The 21,918-nt window shown below is 59.2% G+C and overlaps 1 protein-coding gene across 1 annotated transcript; it reads right to left on the reverse strand.

The window, feature by feature from the left end:
- Positions 1–469: 469 nt before the first annotated feature.
- Positions 470–7,760, reverse strand: FAM240C (family with sequence similarity 240 member C). Its single transcript, XM_042993940.1, has 3 exons — positions 7,700–7,760; positions 2,560–2,708; positions 470–599 (listed from the first exon to the last, which is right to left on the reverse strand). Exons 2-3 carry the CDS (start codon positions 2,703–2,705, stop codon positions 470–472), a joined length of 276 nt encoding a protein of 91 aa, XP_042849874.1. The 5' UTR covers positions 2,706–2,708; positions 7,700–7,760.
- Between the last annotated feature and the right edge of the window lie 14,158 nt (positions 7,761–21,918).

The raw sequence follows: 21,918 nt of genomic DNA on the forward strand, positions 1-21,918 counted from the left end.
GGCGCCCTGAACACACAACTTTCCAATCCTGAACTTTCCAACTATAAAAATAAGGATGTTTAGTTTCCTGAGATGTTGTGGCTAATGAATGAAGCATTTAAGAGAATTCTGCACAAACACAGAGCTCTACCCAGCATCACACGAGGCCGCATCCTGGGGTTGAGTTTACGCGTGTATTTCGATCAAAGGCAAGAAAGAGCCGAGTTCCAGGCTGCAGGCAGGAGGCCGGAGCCCAGGACAGGTGCCTGTGGCTTCTTAGGGGCTAAAAACACCACGGGAGCTTCCAATGTGTGTAAATGTTAAAGGTATGAAGAAAAGTTTGCACAAAACATGTAATCTGATAATGTTGGGCTTTATTGGGTACCTGCCATGTGCTGGGGGGAGGGTGACGCCGTGATGGGACCCGTGGCCGCAGGGACGGGGGATGAGCAACGCCTCCGACTGCCGCTTGCGCTCAGGCCCCGCAGCCTCAGGCTGCCGTCGTGTCTCGTGCGTGGGAAGGCTGGGGGCCCAGCAGGCACGGCCGCGTGGGGGCCTCGGGGGGGCCCTGCAGCATCTTGTTCCTGCCCTCCAGCATCCGAGCCCACTCGCCGCGGAGCCTAGGACAACGATAATTTCGGCCTGTGAGTCAGCCATGGGCCGGCGGCAGCCAGGCCTCTGTCGGCACCTCCGCACATGTTCCCGTGCAGCCGTCCCCTTCCAGGCGGCCAGCGGCCGTGACCTTGTGGGTCCCAGAGAGCCCTGCCACCTCGGAGGCCTGGCCGGTCCCGGGCGGGGGCGACGGCCCAACACGGAGGGGCTCACTCCGGTCCCCAGCCTGGAGAGGGAAAGTGCTCTGTCCAGGAAGCAGCTTCTGGAAACTTCTGAGGCCGGGAGAGACTGAGCCATGTCCTGAATTCCTCCTTTGTCAGTGGGCCTGGTTTGTTGTGTAGGAGATGTGCTCACGGGGACCGGACCGAGTCCCCACGGTCGGCCGGGGCCCCCTCACCAGTGCCCTCGCACGGGCCCCTGCCGGGGTACTCCCAGCCGCCTGCCCAGCCCGCCTGCCCGCTGGTGGCGCATTGCTGTGACCACAGCATGACACACGGGGTGACTGGGTGGGAACAGACCTGAACATCTGTGTGCAGGCCGCGGCCCTGCTGTGTGGTTTGGGTTTGGAGGGCGCGGTGTGGGCTGGGAGCCCAGCTCCCGAACGCCTCTGGGTCTGGAGGACAAACTGGTAAGAGTCGTGCACATAGATGCTGTTCCAGCAGCCGGAGACGTGAATGAGGAAGGTGCCTCGAAGCAGCAGGCCGTTAGGCTGGTGTCACGTGGGGGTCATGTTCCTGTCCCCTCACCAGGGCGCAGCTGCTGACTGGCTGGGCCCAGGGCCAGACATGGCTCCCGGGAGCACGTAGGATGGCTGTGGGGATGCTGTGGGGATTGCTGTTGTCCAGCAGACAGGGAACAATCTTTCCGGCCAGGTCTGCGGCCTAATAATAGTCCCATATCCCCCACAGAAGGTCACACTCCACAGTCTGTCCCTGAGCAGCCCAGACCCTCAGTGACTAACCCAGCCACTGCCGACCACACTCTCACTGTCTGACGCGGCGCCCGTTCCTGGGGCCCGGGTCTGTGGGCAGAAGACCCAGAAGTTTCCAGGGCCTGAAGGTGCACGTAGGACAAGGCTGAGGCCATGGCGCCCTCACGCGGGAGCCGAGGGCTGGCAGGAGGCATTAGTGGGAGGCCCCTTCTTCCCGTGTTCGGGCTGTGTGTGAGGTGGGGGGCTGAGCCATGCAGAGAGGAGGGACACCCCGGCCTCCCGTACTGGGCCTGTCGGGGACACGTGTGCTGGATGACAGGTGAGGTGTCCTGGATGATGGCAGCCGGGCCTCCGGCAAGGTCAGCACCAGACCTGGTCCCACTGCCCCTCCGGGAACCCTCCTTTCCAACTGGGCACCCAGGGCAGCAGCTGCTGGGCTGTTTGAGGATGAAAGCTGTGGTCACTCTGGAATATCTGGCCATCTGAGCCCTTGTCTAGGTGCGAATTATGTGCTAACCTGCCCTTTTAGCTGTCCCTGAGACCAGGCACCCCTGAGTCTGCCCGGGGTCACCTAGGAGACCCTCTTCTGCACCCACAGACCCCTCGCCTCATCTCAGGGAAGAAAGGGGCTTTGGGTCTGCAAACGTGTGGGAAGGAGTGTGATGATTTAGCCTGCACTCCGGGGGGGAAACGGTCAGAAAATCAGTCTGCGCCAGACAAGGCTTCTTTGATAACTTCAAGCAAGACCTTCCGGAGTGGGGGATGGGGGAGCGGGGGATGGGGGGAGGGAGGGAGGGATGCAGGGACGGGGAGTGGAAGGCTGGGTGGTGGCAGGTGGGCTGGTAGGTGTTAGCGGGTGGGGTTGCAGGGATGGGGCATTCTCCTCCCCAGCCCAGTGATCAAGGTTCTAAGCTGAGTCAATGTGAGTGGTGTTCCGTGGCTGCAGCCGCTCCTCCTGTGACTGAATCTGAGGGCAGTGCCGGTGTCTGGATGGTGATGGCCGAGCGGCCCCAGGCCGTGCTCTGCAGCGAGCTCACCTGTCCAGGGCGCTCCTGCGGGTCCTCATGTCCTCGCTCTGCAGCTGTTTTGTGTGCAGCTCGATCTTTTCCTCCCAAAACTTCTTTATCACACCAGCATCGTAGGCTATTCTTCCAGGCTGCTTCAGAGTGTAGCTTTTGCTCATCTTCTGTCAAAGGGAAAATTGATGACACTTAGCCGTTTTGTGCTGTGTTGGTTGGACTGCACAGGGAGTGGGCGTGTTAACCATGAGGAGGATTCAGCCTCAAATCCCTGATTCTCGGAGAAGGGTGGTTCTCAGGACACCCACGTGGGGACCCCCACACCGAATCTGTCAGGGAGGTAGTCGGTAGGCACGCCTGAGAGCAGCCTCCGGGGTCTGACCTAATAAGGGTTAGTATCTCAAATCTAAGGCAGGGATGCCTGGGTGGCTCAGTCATTTAAGCATCCGACTTTGGCTCAGGTCATGATCTCCCCGTTCTGAGTTTGAGCTGTATGTTGGGCTCTGTGCTGACAGCTCAGAGCCTGGAGACTGCTTTGGATTCTGTGTCTCCCCCTCTCTCTCTCGTGCTCTGTTCCTTTCTCTCTCTCTCTCAAAAATAAAAAAACATTAAAAAATAAAAAAAATCACACACAAAAACAAAATCTGTAAAGAACTTACACAATTCAGCACACAAAACAAAACAAAAACCAAACAATTCCATTAAAAATGGGCAAAAGATATGAACAGACACTTTCCCAAAGAAGACATCCAGATGGCCAATAGACACATGAGAAAATGCTCAACATCACTCATCATCAGGGAAATACAAATCAAAACCACAATGAGATGTCACCTCACACCTGTCAGAATGGCTAAAATCAATAGCACAGAAAACAGCAGGTTTTGGGGGGGACACAGAGAAAGGGCAACCCTCTTACACTGTTGGTGGGAATGCAAACTGGTGCAGCCATGGCCAAAAACAGTATGGAGATTCTTCAAAAAATTGAAAATAGAACTGCCTTATGACCTCAAAGTTCCATGATTGGGTATTTACAACCCCCCCCAAAACAAAACCCACTAATTTGACATATACACCCCCATGTTTATAGCAGCGCTATCTACAATGGCCAAGACATGGAAGCAGCCCAACTGCCCATTGACGGATGATGGATAAAGAGGATGTGGTGTATAATATACAGTGGAATATCACTCAGCCAGACAAAAGGGATGAAACCTTGTCATTTGTAACCACCTGGGTGGGCCTAGAATATATTATGCTGAGTGAAACAAATCAACCAGAGAAAGACAAAAACCATAGAATTTCACTTATATGTGTTATCTAAAAAACAAAACAAAACAAGCAAAAAAAGCAGGAAGAGACCCATAAATGCAGAGAACGCCCTGCCCTGGTGGTTGCCAGAGGGGAGGGGTGGGGCTGGAGAGACGGGCGCAGGGGGGAGGGAGGGCCAGGCTTCTGGTTACGGTTATGGGGCGAAGGAGTCCTGGCGCGGGAGGCCCAGCGCGGGGACCACAGCCGGTGGCGCTGGAGGAGCGTCGCGCGGTGACAGCCGGGAGCTACGCTCGTGGGAGCACGGCGTCCTGCCCACGCCGTCCGGTCACCGCGTTGTACACCTGAAAGTGATGTGACGTCTTGTGCCAACTACACTCAAGTTAAAAAATTACAAGAAGGAACTTGAAGTTGACATTTAGCAAAACTCATCTGACATCATGCTTCACACACGCTTGTTTCGAAGCTGGAGGCACCGAGTTCCGGGAGTGAACCCTCCCAGGAACCAGAGGCCACTGTGCCCAGGGGGAGGGACACCTGGACACATCGGGGACGCGCTGGGGGACCTGCGGGAGCAGGGCACAGACTGAAAACAGTGAGATGGACCAGGTGATGCCCCTGCCATCAGGACCCTTGCGGACCGGGCTTCGATGCCGCCTCTGCCTGGCCCTCCCTTCGGGCCCCGTGGTGGCACCTTGGGGACAATCACAGGGAAGAGGCTAGGAGCTTCCATGGCTGTTTGGCTGGAATTTTGTGTGGGTCCCATAAAAAGAAAATGGGCTTTCTGTCTTTTAAATGTCACTTCCTACAATTGATTTTGTTGTGCTTCACCAGAGTGCCAGCAAGGCTCCAGCTGGCCACTCCTTCCATCTGCAAGCTTCCAGAAGCCTGCCTGACCTCTCCTGGGGACCCAGTCCTTTCCTCTCTCACTGTTGGGATCTCTCTTGGAAGCATCCGCAGCACCCAGGACGGCACGTAAAACACCTGCACAGTTGGGGCCCGTGGGTGTGTGCAAACATTTAAGTGAGCAGGACACGAATGAATTAGCATTGTGAAGGTGGGGGGCCTGGGCCAGACCTCAGGGTGATCATTGGCCCTCAGCCCCTCCTGCAGCCGGTGTGTGGCGGGATCCCTGGGGACCCTGTGATCTTTGGGGCGAAGGCAGTGAGGGGGTTTCCTTCCCTGACCTGCTGCTGGCTGAGTTCAGGGGTGTGAAGTTGAGGGAGAAGCCCCCTCCCCACCCCCAGGGCCTCTGGGCTCCCGCTGCAGGCGGGCAGGGCCGGCTCCTAGGAGAGGCCCTGGGGGCACAGGCAGCAGAGCCCGGCCCCGGGACAAGAGCCCAGAGGTGGGTGGAGGTCAGCTGGGGGGCTCCTGCCTCAGCCCAGCAGGGCTGCCCCAATTGTGTTCACTGGGGCTTCTGAAAGCAAATCAAGACCTGTGTCCCCCCCACCCCCCCACATTAACCAAGGTCAGGAGGAGACGGGGAGTCTCATTAGAAGTTGAGACTTCTGTGCTGGCAACAGAAAGTAGGGGACCCAAGAGGAGGGCCCCTGTGCTCTGGAGAGTGACTCAGTGCTGGCCTCCAACAAAGGTGGGGACCTGGGAGGACAGGGGTCCTGGGGAAGAGGGGCAGGGGTCCCCAGGATGGGGCAGGGGTTCTGTGGGGGAGGAGGGGTCAGGGGTTCCTGGAAGGAGGGGGGTAGAGGTTAATGGGGGGGAGGGCAGGGGTCCCCAGGGGCGTCAGCAGTTCCTGGGACGAGTGGTTAGGGGTTCCTGGGAGGAGGGGATTAGAGGTCCCTGGGAAGGAAGAGGGCAAGGGTCCCTGGGAGTAGAGGGCAGGGGTCCCGGGAGGGAGGAGGGGCAGGGGTCCCGGGAGGGAGGAGGGGCAGGGTCCCGGGAGGGAGGAAGGGCAGTGGTCCCGGGAGGGAGGAGGGGCAGGGGGCCCTGGAGGGAGGAGGGGCAGGGTCCCGGGAGAGAGGAAGGGCAGTGGTCCCAGGAGGGAGGAGGGGCAGGGGTCCCAGGAGGGAGGAAGGGCAGTGGTCCCGGGAGGAAGGAGGGGCAGGGTCCTGGGAGGGAGGAGGGGCAGGGGGCCCTGGAGGGAGGAGGGGCAGGGTCCCGGGAGGGAGGAGGGACAGGGGTCCCGGGAGGGAGGAGGGGCAGGGTCCCGGGAGGGAGGATGGGCAGGGTCCCGGGAGGGAGGAGGGGCAGGGGGCCCTGGAGGGAGGAGGGGTAGGGTCCCGGGAGGGAGGAGGGGCAGGGGGCCCTGGAGGGAGGAGGGGTAGGGTCCCGGGAGGGAGGAGGGGCAGGGGGCCCTGGAGGGAGGAAGGGCAGTGGTCCCGGGAGGGAGGAGGGGCAGGGTCCCGGGAGGGAGGAGGGGCAGGGGGCCCTGGAGGGAGGAGGGGCAGGGTCCCGGGAGGGAGGAGGGGCAGGGTCCCAGGAGGGAGGAGGGGCAGGGGTCCCGGGAGGGAGGAGGGGCAGGGTCCCAGGAGGGAGCCTGCCTTCTGGGTTTGTGATCTTGCTGATGCTCAGCTCCCAGGAGGCCTCTGGTCTCAGGACGAGGTGGCCTTGGAGTGTGGCCGTGATGAGCTGATACGTGGCGGACAAGCCCGTACCATTGGTTGCCCGGCGGACTTAGTGTCCTGGGCTGCGGAGCAGACGGTCCCCGGTTACAGCACTGCCCCCGAGGCCACCCAGGCCGGCCTGGCACAGACCACCTCACTGGACTTCCAGAAGGGATAACCCTTGGTCTGAAATCGCCCTGACTTGGGGCCGAATGTGCCAGAACATGGCAAAGAAGTCAGTCCTGCTATTTGAGAGAAAGTGGTCCAGGCAGGCTGACTGATGTCACTTGCAGCCAATCCTTTTGGCTCCTGCTCTCAGGTCAGCCGTGAGGGCACACAGGACACAGCCTGGGTCCTCCGGGCTTCTCTGAACGAGGGTACATCCCCAGCCTGCAGCTGCCTGAGCCCCACACAGCCCTGGGAACGTCCCGGCTGTCGGAGCTCGGGGACACGAGGCCCTGCGTCCCCACTCACGTCTCGGGACAGGCCCTCCCTTTACTGCGTGACTTGCACCCTGATGGGGAAGAGACATACCAGCGTCTTCCCAGTTGGGGGAAAGCGAAGGGCTCGTGTGCCCCCGGCACGTCACCCCCTTCGGCGGGCACCGTGCCGTACCACGTGGCGGCTGCCGCCGTGACCGTCCAGCCGTGGACGCAGGTACAGTGGCCGTGGGGCCGCGTGGACCGTCAGGAGGAGTGTTGTGAGCACTTTAATGCTTTTCTCGAGGCTTCCCTACAGATGCAAAAAGTCAGCCGTGGGGGCCCTCTCTGATGTTCCGGAAACCTACGACGCGCGGTTTACCGGAAGGGCTGCGACCAGCCGCGCCGGCAGCCGGGAGTCGTGCTGAGCCCACGCACCTGAGCGCACCCACCCCCGGCGGTCCGCGGGGGGCAGCGCGCCTGCTCGTGCCTCTGGGCACAGGAACCCCCCCGTGGCCCCCCTCGGAGGCGCGTTCGTTCACATCAGTACAAGCGGGAGGCCGAGCCCTTGCTGCCCTCCCCTGCGCTCCCCTGCAGGGCTCCCGAGGAGGCTCGGCCCTGCCGACCCTCGTGGGGGAGAGACAGACAGACAGACAGACAGCGGGAAATCCAGAAAGCAGGTGGAGGACCCGGAGTGAACACAGACCCCGGAGCCGGACGCGGGATGAACTCAACGCCAGCTGGGTCTGCACCCAGGGCGTCGCCACCAGAAACCCGCCTGGAAACAGTCACCACGAAGTTGAATTCTCGTGTGCGCCCCAACCCCCCTCCGTGGTGCTCACGTATTAGGGGCCCCCAGATGCCGCCCTGCCTCCCGCCAGCGAGGTCGCCCGGCACATCAGAGCTTACTTTGCAGGTGACTCTCGGCCCAGTCACTGGGCGTCCTGGGGTGTCTTCCCCGGGGTGGGCGCCCTCTGTCTCTCCAGAGCTCACCCGCTGGTCTCGCCCGTCACTCACTTATATGGGCTTCGTGACGCGCACTTGGCCTCAGGTCAGTTGCTGGGACAGCGAGCTGTCTTCTGTCTGGCTGCAGATCCCGAGACGTAATTTGGCTCCTGGCACGTAGCTGTTGGCGCACACGTGTCCCTCGGTCCTCCGTCCAGAAATGTGGAGTCTGCTGGCCTCGCTCCCTGCCTCCCTGCCGGATGGCGTTACTAGCGGCCGACAGCTTGGTTTTCTTGAGACGCTGCTCCCGAAGAGCCTGGGGGGTTGACAGGGAGCCGGAGGGCAAGCAGACAGCGGCACCCAGGTGTCGCCGTCCCCCGAGAGTGTGGGCTGCCTGGGCATCGCGCAGGGTCATGGGCCTGGTGTGCGGAGTGGTGGCCTTTGTGGTATTTTTTGTTTATTTTTTAAAGTTTATTTATTTATTCTGAGAGAGACCGAGAGAGACAGCGTGGGAGGGGCAGAGAGAGAGGGAGAGACAGAATCCCAAGCAGGCTCTGCACCGTCAGCACAGGGCCCGACGCGGGGCTCGATCTCACGATCCCGGAGTCGTGACCTGAGCTGAAATCAAGAGTCCGATGCTTAACCGACTGAGCCACCCGGACGCTGTGCCTTTGCATTTACTTTGATTTGTATTTATTTAGTTTTACTGGATCCTCATGTGCATTTATGTTACAAGCTAACTTTATTATTATTTTATTTTTTAATATAATTTGTTGTCGAGTTGGCTAACATACAGTGTGTACACGGTGCTCTTGGCTTCGGGAGTAGATCCCCGTGGTTCATCGCTTACATACAACACCCAGCGCTCATCCCAAGAGGTGCCTCCTCAATGCCCCTCACCCCTTTGCCCTCCCCCCCTCCCCCATCAGCCCTCAGTGTGTTCTCTGTATTTTAGAGTCTCTCATGTTTTGCTTTCCCTTTCTGTTGGTAACTATTTCCCCCTTCCCCTCCCCCATGGTCTTCTGTTCCCTTTCCCAGGATCCGCATATGAGTGAAAGTATCTGTCCTTCTCTGGCCGACTTATTTCACTCAGCATAATCATACCCTCCAGTTCCATCCACGTTGCTGCAAATGGCAGGGTTTCATTCTCTCTCGTTGCCAAGTAGTGTTCCGTGGTGTATACAAACCACATCTTCTTTATCCATTCGTCAGGTGATGGACATTTGGGCTCTTTCTGTGAGTTGGCTGTTTCACCTTTGCGTTTATGTATGTAATGTAGTGTTTATTCTGGCCCCAGAGAGGACCTAGTTTGGAAACGGAGCAAAGGGGTGATACGGACCCACAGAGGGCGAGAGTTCTTCACTAGGGACTGAGAAGGGGATCACGTGGAGAATGAGGGACTGGTGCCGTGCTGAGCAAGCGGGCTGCCTCAGGAAGACACGAGACCCGTGGGCGCTGGTGAAGGGAGCCCCCGTCAGCGGGGGCCTGCGTTCTTCCCTCAGAAAGGCAGGGAAAGCCCTGGACCCGGGTGTTTCCTGCCCTTCCCACTAGTACACAGGGCAGCAGTGATTCAGAGGGGGCTCCCAGCTGATGGTCAAGTGGTTAGAACCGGCCAGTGCAGTAGTCCCTTCGACGTCCCCTCGGGCCCTGACCAGGGCCTGGAGCAGAGCACACGTGCACGACCCATCGACTCTGCGGGATGAAGGCCCCTGTGTCAGCCGGGGGAGGGGGGCCGGCTGGCCACCCATCCCCGCGGTGACTCTAGCTGACGAAGCACCAAGCCCCCGGGACGGAGGGGCCTGCCTTCCCCGGGGACGGCAGACACTGAGAGCTGTCGACTGGCTCAGGAACCGACCGGAAACTCCACACCTGTGTGTGGACCCCGGCTGTGTACCTGACACAGACCCATGCATCCTGGAATGTTCTAGTTTAAACAGAGGATTTCCTTCTGAGGCTCTTGCTCCCAGGTGGTACCTGGTTTGAACAGAGAACAAGAAAAGGCAAATAGGCACCTCGAGGACCAAAGTTCTTCACTGCAGGAGAGAACGGGCTCCAGTGAGAACCCAGTGCCTTCTCCACCTCTGATCTGGGAGGGGGTGGTAAGAAGCACCCCAGGAGACTGGCTACACCTGAGAGCGGAATTCTGCAGGACGTCTGTGTCCTTCCCTTCAGGGAATCCATGCAGCACACGTTTGTGTTTAACACGCTGCGAGATAGACACTGGACGCCGACCAGGACACTTGCGATAGGGCACCGGTCGCGCTTCGTGTTGTTCCGGCCCCGTTGTTCTTCCCGGAACCACACCCGGGCCTTTCTGAGCCGACACACCGTCAGCCCGTCATCAGGACACTTGCAAGAGTCCGCTGGGCGGCCACGCCGTGGGGGGCCGTGCGTGTGTGCGGTGTGGGTGTGTATGGGGTGTGTGTGTGAGGTGTGTGTGGTGCGTGCGTGTGTGTGCATATGTGTGTGTGCACGTGTGGTGTGCGTGTGCATTTGTTTACAGCCTTTGCTGATCTACTTAGTTGTAGATATATATTTTGCGTATATACACACATGTATTTTTGCACAATCATAGGTAGGAAGTTACTGAAAACCGATATAAAAAACTGTCCCAGAAAGACCAGGACAGAAATAGGCAACTTTCTGGACGTAAGATGGTTACAAGTATGCTTTTTTTTTTCTCTTTTAAAAAAGCTCCTCACACTGTTTTACACAAGATTCTGTAAGAAGCCTTTTTGTGTGTGCTGACTTTATATCTACTACAGATATTGTTTAAAAATAAGATACAGCAGCATCTGTAACAAGATAGCTACACGTACAAATGCAGACATAGGTACCTAATCAACTCTGTGTGTGCATATAATTATCTCAAACGTCCATCCATCTCTTTGTAATGCATCTCATTTAAAAATCATACATGGAGGAGGGCCCCTGGGGGCTCAGTTGGGTCAGCGTCCGACTTTGGCTCAGGTCATGATCTCACAGTCTGTGAGTTCGAGCCCTGTGTTGGTCTCTGTGCCGACAGCTCAGAGCCTTGAGCTGCTTCGGGTTCTGTGTCTCCCTCTCTCTGCCCCTCCCCTGCTCTCACGCTCTGTCTCTTTCTCAAAAATAAATAAACATTAAAAAAAATTTAAAAAATCATACACATGACAGTAAAAATATACCCGTGTGTTGTTCTCTCCCTGGACGGCCATCCTCACAGCTCCTGTGTGACCCAGGGTCAGGTTTAATATCCGTTTAAGGGACAGTCAGAGTGCCCTCCGTTTAAGGGACAGAGTGCCCTCCTCTTAAGGGACAGAGTGTCCTCCGTTTAAGGGACAGAGTGCCCTCTGTTTAAGGGACAGTCAGATTGTCCTCGTTTAAAGGACAGAGTGCCCTCTGTTTAAGGGATGGTCAGGGTGCCCTCCGTTTAAGGGACAGAGTGTCCTTTCTGAAGAAATCAGCTGAGCTGTTCTGTATGCCCCCAAGTGGTCCACATGTTCAGGACGAAGGGTTCCCACAAGGTTGTTTTTCATATTCTCGTGAATAGGCTGGTTTTAAAAAATTCAAGTTGCGTGCGTGTCCGACGTGGAGGTGGGGAGCTTTCCTTCGGGTCCTGTGTCCTGCAGTGGCCGGCGCCTTCGCACAGCAGCGCCTGGCTTCTTGGGGACGCTGGGCGGGAGGCTGGCCCCAGGACGGTATCGGGACGTACGGCCACCCAGCCCGCCACACGCAGAACACGGACGCACGGAGAGGCAGATGCTGCTCAGGCGCACGGGGTGACAGACACGGACGGGGACCCAGCCCGGTTTGGAGCATCACTAAATAGCAGGAGTGGGGACAGGGCTTGAGAGGACGAGGGACCGACCAGGAGTGCCTGGGCCACGACCGTGTTCTTGTAAAGCGAGCGGCGGTGGGAGCCCTCACCGGTGCCTCCGTCTGCGCTGAGCCTGCGAGGGCGGGAAGGCCCCAGTGTCCCAGGCCGGGTGCTCGTCGTGGAGGAGACACAGGGGACATGGAGGTGCCCGTCCGAGGTTAAAAGCAGATGAGTGTGAGCCTCCCTTGTTTTAACGAGGGTGTGGTGGGATCTACGCAGCCATGGTCTCCACACGGTGCACGAAGGCGCCAAGGTCAAGGTCGAGGTCAGCAGGTGCAGTTTCTTTCTCTTTTTTTTAGCGTGTTGTGAAGCGTTTGTGTGGAGCGTGTATTATTTGCGTCATCGGAGGCCAGAGCTACGGGGAGGCTTTGGGGAGAACACGTTCTGCCCCAGGCGGAAGCCTTAGCTTCCCTTGCTTCTTCCCTGACCTTCCCAAGTGCAGCATACGGCTCAGGATGACCCAGAGGTCCAGTCTGTGACATGTTGAATAGACCTTCCCTACAAACCCGCCCCCGCCCCCCAGTCAGATGAGGGCGTCAAGTTAAAACAAGATGCAGTTTTCAGCTGTAGGGAAGCAGGGGCAGAGACGGTCGGCCAGTGATGGATTCGGAAAAAACTTGCAAAACGAATGCCAGGAACATGGCGGATGTCCACAATACGCAAAGAGCGTTCGCAGGAAAAGAAGGTGAAATCCACTTGCACACAAAGGAGGAAAGGACGGGAGGCTCACAGAGGAGCCAGGCGATGGCGGACGAGCGCCAGAGACAGGGCCCTGGGTACTCCCGGCAACCGTGAGGACCAGGTCTCCGCGAGCTGCCGTCCTGGGAAGCTGGGAGACACTCAGGATGGTCAACGAATGGCAGCGACGCAGCGCTTTGTTAGGAGAAAGGCCTCTCGCCCCAAACATTCCGGAGTGTTTGTGGTTGGCGAAGGCACCGGACGTGGTGGCCTGTGGGGCAGGGGGCCCTGTGGCTGCCGGGTCACGTCCACAAAGACTCACGTCTCCTCTTGGTTCTGGAACCTCCGCCAACAGATGGTGGTAGGGGGCCTGGAAACAGCTGTGTCCCCACCCCCTCAGGCCCTCCCTCACAGCCGGGAGCCTCAGCCGTGTCATCTGCTGTGTTTGCATCAGCTACCCCCCCCTGGACGGAGGGTCCCAGGACCCCAGCCAGCCACCCTCCCTGGTGAATCAGCAAATGCAGGAAAATACATAAAACAGAGGGCTCTCAAAGGGAAGCCACTGTTGGTCAGAAAGTCATCTGGGAAGAAGTGCCTTGGACAGTGGGGTGTGGTCACCAGCAGACAGAGTCCCAGGGTGGGGCAGGGTGCCTGTCCATCCCTGAGTGCTGTCCCCTTACAGGTGCCGTTTTTTGGGCTAAGGCTGTGGTTTCTTAAGGGACCAATGGCAGGCGTCCTTGTTCAGAGCGTCCCGACTTTGGGCAGGCATACGGGTCCTTCGTGGCCCCCTATTTGAAGCAGCAAACTGTCCCTCTGACCCCACCCCACCGTCCCACTGGAGCGCAGCTCCCAGGGGCCGGGGTTTTCCTGTTCATCAGAGTGGCCTCCAGGCTGCCACAGTCATTGGTCATCGAATGAATGAGTGTGCGGACGTATTTGCTCCCATGGAAGCAAATCTCCAAGTTGTGGGAGCGCGTGGTGGGGAGAGAAATCCCAGGAGGCCCCATGGAGGAGGCGGCATCCACAGTGAGCTTGACAGACAAGGGGGATTTCAGGGGTGGAAGGAGGAGGACAAGGCGGGGGAATCTGGGGGAGGGCCTGAGAAGGAAGCGTGGTGGGAGGTGGGCAGGACGCCCCCTTTACTGACCTGGCTCAGGGTTGGGAGTGCTGGTGGCCAACGGAGACCCAGCCGTGTGGAAAGGGGCAGTGGACGGTCAGCCCAGGCTCGCTGCACTGGGGACCCCTTGGCCACAGAAGTCCCAAGTCTGGATGTTTTAGGTGATGTGCCCGGATATTCAGTATAGACTATATGACTTAAGTCTGAGCCGGCCAGCCGCACGGGGGACACAGCAGGCCTGGGGAGCTCCAGGTGCCAGGCTCCTGAACTTCTCAGGGCTTCGCGGAGAGGTGAGGGGACAAAACCCCTGCCTGGAGATGCTCACAGACGGAGAGCCCACGAGTGCCTCCCCTCCAGCTGTGCTGGGCTGGGCAGTTGGCGGATTATGTGGCCTTGAGCGGGAAAGTGAGTTTTTATTATCAATTTCCTGACCAGAACCACCTGAAAGGGATTTTTTCTAAATGCTTTATTTTTTCTAGGCCATTATGAATGCAGTTTAGCAAGAACTTACGGCTGCACGGTGGCCAAGCATGTGCCCGGGGACCCCATGAGCGCCACCCAGCCCCCTCCTGTCTTCTCATTCCTTGCCTCCGGGCAGCTTTCACGGTCTGAGGTGCTGGTCTGCGAGACCCTCCTTCTGGAGTCTTCTCTGGGTGGACTCTGAGCACCACCCCCCACCCCCCACCAGGCACAGGGACTGTCCTCAGCTTGGTGTAAGGGGCCAAGGTCAGGGGTCAGCCCCCGGGGGACACGGTCAGGGGTCAGCACACAGGCACATGATCAGAGGTCAGCCCCCGGCGGGACATGGTCAGGGGTCAGCCCCCGGGGGACACGGTCAGGGGTCAGCACACAGGCACATGATCAGAGGTCAGCCCCCGGCGGGACATGGTCAGGGGTCAGCCCCCAGGGGACACGGTCAGGGGTCAGCTCCCGGGGGACACGGTCAGGGGTCAGCCCCCAGGGGACACGTCGCTCTGTCTGAACGGCCAGCTTGTTTCCTCACTCCACGGACCACTGGCCTCGTTACAGCACTGAACGTGTGCTGAGTGTGGGCCATCCTCAACCCAAGAAGAAGAAGGGGGTGTGTGTCTGTGTGCGTGTGCACACGTGTGTGTTTATCTGTAACTGAAAGTGGGGCCAGGAGCCTCACTCTTGAACGTACAGGGTCACACGTCCATTTAGGGATCTTCTTTCTGTATTTTTCATCTTTTCTTGGACCAGAGCTGGCATCCAGAGGCTCCCTCCGGTGTGGCCCAGGTCCTGCTTACTGTCGCCCTGACCCCGGGCGCCAGAGGCCCTTGTTCCGCAGGCCCGGAGCTCCCCAAAGTCTTACCGAGAAGCGCGGGTTTGCCTGATGTCAGTTTCTCTTTAAATCTAGTTATGATCCCCCACACTTATTCGTCCTCCCAAATTTCGCTGCGGGAGCCCGCCGGGGCGGAACTCATCCGCACCAACATCATGCCAGCGGCCTGGGTCTTCTGTGGGGCGCCTGTGTTCAGACTCCCGTTTCCCTCCCTGGAGTAGGGGGGCAGTCACGGCCAGCACAGAGCTGTTGGGGCCACGCCCTGAAATCCTCAGGGGTGGGGACCGCGGTCAGGCCCTCCTCACTCCCCGAGCGTCCTGCCTCCCCATAGACGGACCGGGAGGCGGGTCTGGGGACAAGGGGACAGGACGGTAAGGACCGCGGGTTCAGATGAAAGGCAGATACAGACGAAGTGTCCCGCAGGCATTTCTGTACCGCGGGGGAAGGACAGGCACCCGCCGCCGGGGTGCCTGGGACAGAAGCTCCCTCACGGCCTCACAGGGAGCCCGGCCTGCTCACACCTGCTTTCGGGATTCTGGGGTCCTGACCCTGAGAGAATGAACTTCTGGTGTTTTCCGCCGCCCGTTTGTAACCACAGGAAAACCGCTCAGCCCCGGCGAGGCCTCCTGTCTGTCAGTGGGTCTGCAGGACGTGAGCGGCTCGTCCCAGCCCCCAGCCCACACCGGAGGCTTCCTGCTCTCTCTGAGGGTAGTCAGGGCCCACGTAAATAGACAGAATCCGTCCCAGGTGCCTGTGATGCTGTGATGCCCCCCAGGGGGGGCCACCCGAGGGCCACCTTCCAGACGCCGTGGGGCCGCCTGCACAGGGCAGAGGGCAGGGGAGGGGCTGGAGAGGGAGAGGGGTCCAGATTCGGGCTGAGCTCTTGGGGCTGGGTGAAGGCCGGTGTCCTCCATAGAGGGAGGGCCGGCAGGGGGCCCCTGGGGGGTGGAGAGCAGGGCCCAGGCGGACACCCGAGGACAGTGGCTCTCCCCGAAGCTCGGGCTGTGCCCGGGGCCAGGGGGTCAGGGCGGCCGGACAGACGGGGTGCCGAACACAGGTGTGGCCTGGGCCGGGGCTGACGGGCGTGTGGGGCGCTCAAGCGGCGTCTCAGGGTCCCTCGGAGGCCGTCTGTCTGCGCTCCATCTCCGGAGGGCTCCACGCTGATGCAGATGCCCAGGTGGGCACTGACTTTCTCCCCACAGCACCAGTCGTGGGTTCGAGGACATGATGTGCCTGGGAGAGTTTTCAAGACGGAACCGGTGCAGGAGGCATTTTATCATGAGGGGAACTTACCTGGGAGCATATGCTCACCTTCCGGCCAAGCCCCTGCTGATTCCTGCTGGGAATGCTGGGCCCTCCCGCCTTCTCCTCCGGGACCCCACGCATGGGACCGAGACCCCCCCACCCCCCTGTCCACCACTCTGCCGGCTGTCTGTGCCCCGGGACAGTGTGTGAGCCGTGCGTTCTGGCGTGCCCCTCCTCCTTCTCCGACTCCAACCACTGGGCCAGCACTTTCGCTGGGGGTGGCTTCTGATGACTCACCGTGCAGCTCACTGCCTGTCTCTTCCGTCACCTGCGACACGCCCCCCCCCCAACCCCAGTGGATCCTGGCGTCTGGGTCCTACTTGATCGCTGCCTGTACTTTTCACTGCCGCTGAGTTTCCTTTCTTCTCATTCGGGACGAGCCCTGGGCCAGGGGTGGGCTCCCCTCGCTCCTTTGCTGAGGGTGACGGCTGGCGGTTCCCCTTCCTGCGGCCTCCGGGATCGCAGCCCGGCGGGCGGACCGTGTGTGGAGACGGGCACCACGTGGCCTGCCCTGAGTGTCGGGGTTTTGTTGACTCAGGTGAGTTCTGTCTCCCTGTCGTCCCCATCGTGTGTTTGGGGGCCGCGGCAGATCCGCGGCCCCCTCTCTGGCTCCTCTTTCTGGGACCCCCCACCGCTCGGCCCCCCAACCCTTCTCTGGTTCTTCACACCAGCTGGGTGTGGGTTTTCTACCAAGGACTTTGTCTCCCCGTGCGGGGCCGGCTGCTCTCAGGCACAACGCCCTGAAAAAGAGAAAACACACCCACATATGCCTTCTGCCAGTACCACCGCCTCGTCAGTTCCTGTCTGCTTTTGGCAGTTTTCCAGTACTTTCCGATAGCTACTTTATTTTATTTTATTTAAAAAAAAATTTTTTTTTTAACGTTTATTTATTTTTGAGACAGAGAGAGAGCATGAACAGGGGAGGGGCAGAGAGAGAGGGAGACACAGAATCTGAAACAGGCTCCAGGCTCTGAGCGGTCAGCACAGAGCCCGACGCGGGGCTCGAACTCACCGACCGTGAGATCATGACCTGAGCCGAAGTCGGATGCTTAACCGACCAAGCCACCCAGGCTCCCCTATTTTATTTTATTTTTAATGTTTATTTATTTTTGAGAGAGAGAGAGAGAGAGCAGGGGAGGGGCAGAGAGAGAGGGAGACACAGCATCCGAAGCAGCTCCAGGCTCCGAGCAGCCAGCACAGAGTCCAATGTGGGGCTCGAACCCACAAACGGGGATCATGACCTGAGCCAAAGTCGGACGCTTAACCGACTGAACTACCTAGGCAGCCCTTTGGTAGTTCCTTTAACTCTGCCCAGCGGATGTGGGAGGGTGCTCAGCTGTGACAGGCAGCGGGCCCCCAGGACACCCCTTCTGGCCCCGCTCTTGCTGGGTGACCGTGAAGCAGCCCTGCCCTCTGGGTTCTGTCACAAAATCTGACCGGGACCCCTGGCCGGTGCTGCCCCGGGAATGCAGCGCTTGGATCCTAGTGGCATTCCTGGCCTCGGTTTCCCCATCTGTGCCACGCACAGGAGGCAGGAGGGGGCTCCGCGTGTGGTGATGCTGGAGTTTATTGCTCTGATCATGATCCTTTGTCTGGAAGTGTCTGCGGCTGGGCGGCCACCGTATTCGATAAAGGACCCACCTCTGCTCTTGTGGAAACCCCACCAACATGCTGTACCAGACTTTGATGCTGACATCATCCTACAAAATCTGCATTTCAGGCTGGTCCGCCATCCGCTCCAAACTGATGCCCGTTTCTGCCTTTATTTTCCCTTTACCCCCTGTTTTCATATATCAGGTTTTTGTTCTGATTCAGCATAAATATTTCAAGGCACCCCCTCCAAAGCAGTTAGTGGCTATAAGTACAGCCACCAACGACTTTCTGGGGGAAGAAATAGAAATGCTACTTGCTATGACTCAGGCTGTAGAGAAACTGGAACGTTCCGCAGAGCTAGGTGATATCAGTTGTCCAGGGAGCCGGGGCAGGCTCGCTGCAGAAGCACATAAGTGGTTCCTTCCCGCGGACGCCGTCTCCACGCGGCAATGCGCTTGCAGGGAGGGGCGCGTGGCGGGCTGGCGCTCACGCTGTGAGGGTGGGAAGCATTGCTGAAGGGACAGACCCCACGGACTCGCGACCGCCGGCTGCCGCGGACAGGTGAGCAGCCCGGCACCAAGGTTGAACAGCGCCCGAAGTGCAGGCGAGCCGGATGGGAGACGACGTCCCACGCCGCCGGCTGCAAGGCCCCCCCACCCCCGCGCAGGACGCACGAGACCTGGAGCAAATCAAGCAGACGATGCGGATGGACAAGCGGGCACAGGGCAGAGCGCTCGCCTCATGCCGACTCGGCCACGGCCGGACCCCACGACCCGCGAGCCGGCACGTGGCGAATGGGGAGCAGCGGGGAACGTGGAGTGTTGGCGGGAGGCCGCCTCTGGCACCGGTGACCAGCTCGGCGCCTGGAGCACAGCCCCGTGAACCGCGGACGGGAATCACACGTGTGCACGGCCTGCCCCGCGATGCCCCTGCTCGGGCGCCCCCCACCCCCACCCTCCTAACCCCCAGAGTGATGGCAGGTGCAGGTGGGGCCCCTGGGATGGGGTTAGAGCCCTTCTAGGGGCCCCACAGAGCTCCCTCACCCCGTCCCCGCCAGGAGGGCGCAGCGAGAAGCCGGTGGCTGTAGACTGCACGCGGGCCCTCGCCAGAAGGCAGCCCTGTGGGCACCTAGATCGTGGGCGGCCAGCCCCAGAACCCTGAGCAGTAGATGTGTGTTGTTTAAACCCCTCCCACCCCCACTGGTGAGGACGTGATGGTAAGCCCTCCCAGACTCAGCCCTGGAACCAGCTGGCAAGGTTCCACACTGAACGTCACTGAGCCAGAATGTATGAGCCAGGATGTTATTTATGGCTTCAGATCATCACCAAGATCAACACACGGCCAGACTCCCTGACCCCTGAAAATACATCCTCAGATGTCCCAACCTCAGAACGGAAAGTGCTGGTGTCACTGTATTTCCAAATTACCACATTGCTGGTATCAAAGAAATACAGAGTCTGTTTAGAATGGAATAGAAGTCAGGATAATAAGTCACAGAAAACCGACTCAAAAAAAATCAAGTGATAAAGAATTTGTTAGGTCACCAAGCTGAAAAGTCTAGGTAGGCATGGGCTGCCTTCAGGAACGGCTGGATCCAGGGGCTCAATGCCATGGACAGCAGCTTTCTTCTTTCTGGTCTGTTGGTTCTGCCTCTTTCGGTGACCATTCTCAGACATTTTTGGCTCTCAGCCAACCTCTCCTTGTCTAGACCCAGCAGAGAAGAGAGCTGTTGTGTCCCAGCAGACCCAGATGGGTCTTGCTGCCCGGCTATCTCACCACCAGGAGCACACCACTGGCAGGGGAGAAGTGCATCCCTAGCTGACGGCCAGAAAAAACGGGGCTTGGATATTGGGAGGCAAACCACAAGGCCCCCCCACCTGGTGAGGGGTGGATTTTGAAAACCCAGGTCCACTCCCCTGGGTCACTCAACCTCTCCACTTGCCCGTAGTTACCAGGGCTGCCTAGAGCAGGGGCGCTTCTGTCCCAGGTGGTCACCCCATGCCTGGCCCACCGAGCCCTTGGCAGACAGTGACTGTTGGACGGGTAGACTGGCCCGACAAATCGTAGGTCTGAACGGCACATCTCTCTCTCTACTGGAAAGGCCGTGTGGCATCCCAGAGGGAGTGAGCCTGGAGTCAGGTCCCCGCACTGAAGATGTGCTTCCGGGGGTTTGAGGAGCGTTTGCTGCTCAGAAACCGTGAAGCTGGCCCTTGTCTTGTCCTGATTCCGCAGATCTTAGCAGGACATGCTGGTGGGACGTGCTGTCCTTGTCCTTCCCGCGGGGCGGAACGCAGCGCAGATCCACAGACGTGCCTCCTGTGGCCAGACCACCGATGTCCGTCCCCTGAGAGGGCTGTGATCCAGGGAAGGAGACCGGCCAATGGGAGCCGGTGCATCAGGCCGCTGAGAGCTTCTGTTAAGATGTTGAGAAAGCACTGACAACATCAAAACAAATCTTCTGGGTGTCTAAGAGTCAGGCCGTGATTTTATTATTTATTACTTTAAGCAAATGCGACACAGCTGATAGTTTCAAGGGCCCATTAATCAGCGGGTGGGGGATGTTCTGAGACTCAGCAACAAGGAGTCAGGGTCCTCACACGAGGCTCCTCCGTTCTGTAAGGAAATCAGGGCAGTGGGGGGGGGGGCGGTATGTCCCACTCACCCCTGCGGGGCCGGTCAGCCCCAGGGGAGGCAGCTGCCCTCCGGGGCTCACAGGCCGGCCGTGTGCTCAGCCCAGTATCACTGCACAGAGGGGACAGCCACAGGCCCCAGAGCTTCCAAGCAGCAAGGGCACAAAGGGAGTCCCGGCCGCATCCCCCTGGCACAGGAGGTGCCCTACAGGACACAGGACTTTCTGGGACTGATTTAAAGGGAATCACTGTGAGGGGCTTCTCTGACAGACACGAAGACAGGGCACCTGGTGGCTGTGGAGGTTTTCCCGCCGAGATTCTTTTCATATGAAACTTAGTGAAGCGGAAACAATGCACTCAGGCCAGAGCCACTGGGGGTCAGCGTGGCCGGGTGTCCGGCTCGGATGACCGTCTTCAATGTGTGTGGGGCAGGTTGGGCAAGGCTGGAGGTCACAGCAGTAACGTTCTAGAGCGCTGTGTCCTCGGGTGATCAGTTGTTGAAGGATTCAGGCCACCAACAATCACCAGACCACATTTATGGTGTGTCCACCGTATGGTGCCCCCCGTGTGACCTCCCAGAGCAGCCCTGCGGATGAGTGCACGCCCTCCATGGCCAGGAACCGAAGGGCTTGTGTGTGGGAGCAGAGCTACAGGCTGGGTGCCGGCGCGTCGACGCTGGGATGATGACGTACTGTGGGCGGCAAGAAGCCAGAGGGCTGAGTGGTGTTCTCATCTGGTCGGAAGTCCAGCCGTGTCCATTCTGATGAGTTTAGAGACGACAAAGACATTCTGTCAGACAGCCACCTCTGACCGGGTCTCAGCGAGAGAGAAGCTGTTGATGTTCACCAGGCATGCATCAGTCAGCTACGGCTGCGTAACAAACCACCCACAAAACTGTTCATTTCTCACAAGCCTACAGATAGTCCAGGGGGGTCTGCTGGTCTGATCTGGGCTGGGCTGACCTGGAAGGGCTTGACCGTGCTTCTGAGGTCGGCGGGCAGTCGTGTGAGGGTAGGCTGGTTTGGGCTGGCCGTCCTGTGTCCTCGTCCTCAGCAGGCCAGCCTGGGATGCTGCGAGTCGTCCCGGAGCATCCTTGTGGTGGTCACAGAAAAGCAAGCGAGAATGGGAGGACTGCTGAGGCCAGGCCCACCCCGGTCTGCCGTAGGGGCCAGGAGACAGACTCCACTTCTTGACGAGGGGAGCTGAGTCGCCCTATTGTGTGTGTCGGGGGGCTGGGGCCACTGTTTCCTTCAGTCCCCAGGCCTCCTCGTAGGCCGGGCACACGGCTGCTGGATTTCTGCATCGTGTGCCATTGGATTGCCCACCATTTGGGAGGTGGACACAATCTGACCTCTCGGTTCTCCAGCTGCTGAAGGGGAGGCAGCGAGAGTGCCAGCCACCTGCCCGAGGTCACACGGGCAGTAACAGGGAACCAGGGTTGGTCCCACACCCCTGAGGCCACAGCTGGTCCAGGTGGCAGGAACTCTTTACTTTCCTCCTTCTCGGGGGCCATTGCAGAGTTAGTTTCTTTTCGTTGGAGTTGTGCTGGTGACCAGGTTGATCTGGCTTCTGGAAAGGGTTTGCTGAATGACTTCAGGTTCTGCTCTGAGCTCTGGTGCCGGCCAGGGCTGCCCAAGCGGATGTAAGGTTTTGATTTCATCGCCCTGTGTCAGGATTGGAGCCCTGAGCTGTGGGGTGTAA

The sequence above is a fragment of the Panthera tigris genome, chromosome C1 (assembly GCF_018350195.1).
Source record: "Panthera tigris isolate Pti1 chromosome C1, P.tigris_Pti1_mat1.1, whole genome shotgun sequence".
In the NCBI taxonomy this organism is placed as follows: Eukaryota; Metazoa; Chordata; class Mammalia; order Carnivora; family Felidae; genus Panthera; species Panthera tigris.

Excerpts from the sequence above, each read along its gene's own strand:
- FAM240C (XM_042993940.1), bottom strand. The coding sequence starts at position 2,705 with ATGAGCAAAAGCTACACTCTGAAGCAGCCTGGAAGAATAGCCTACGAT. Across the intron at positions 600-2,559 it reads CGCAGGAGCGCCCTGGACAG|GCTCCGCGGCGAGTGGGCTC; the intron begins GTGAGCTCGCTG and ends TCGTTGTCCTAG.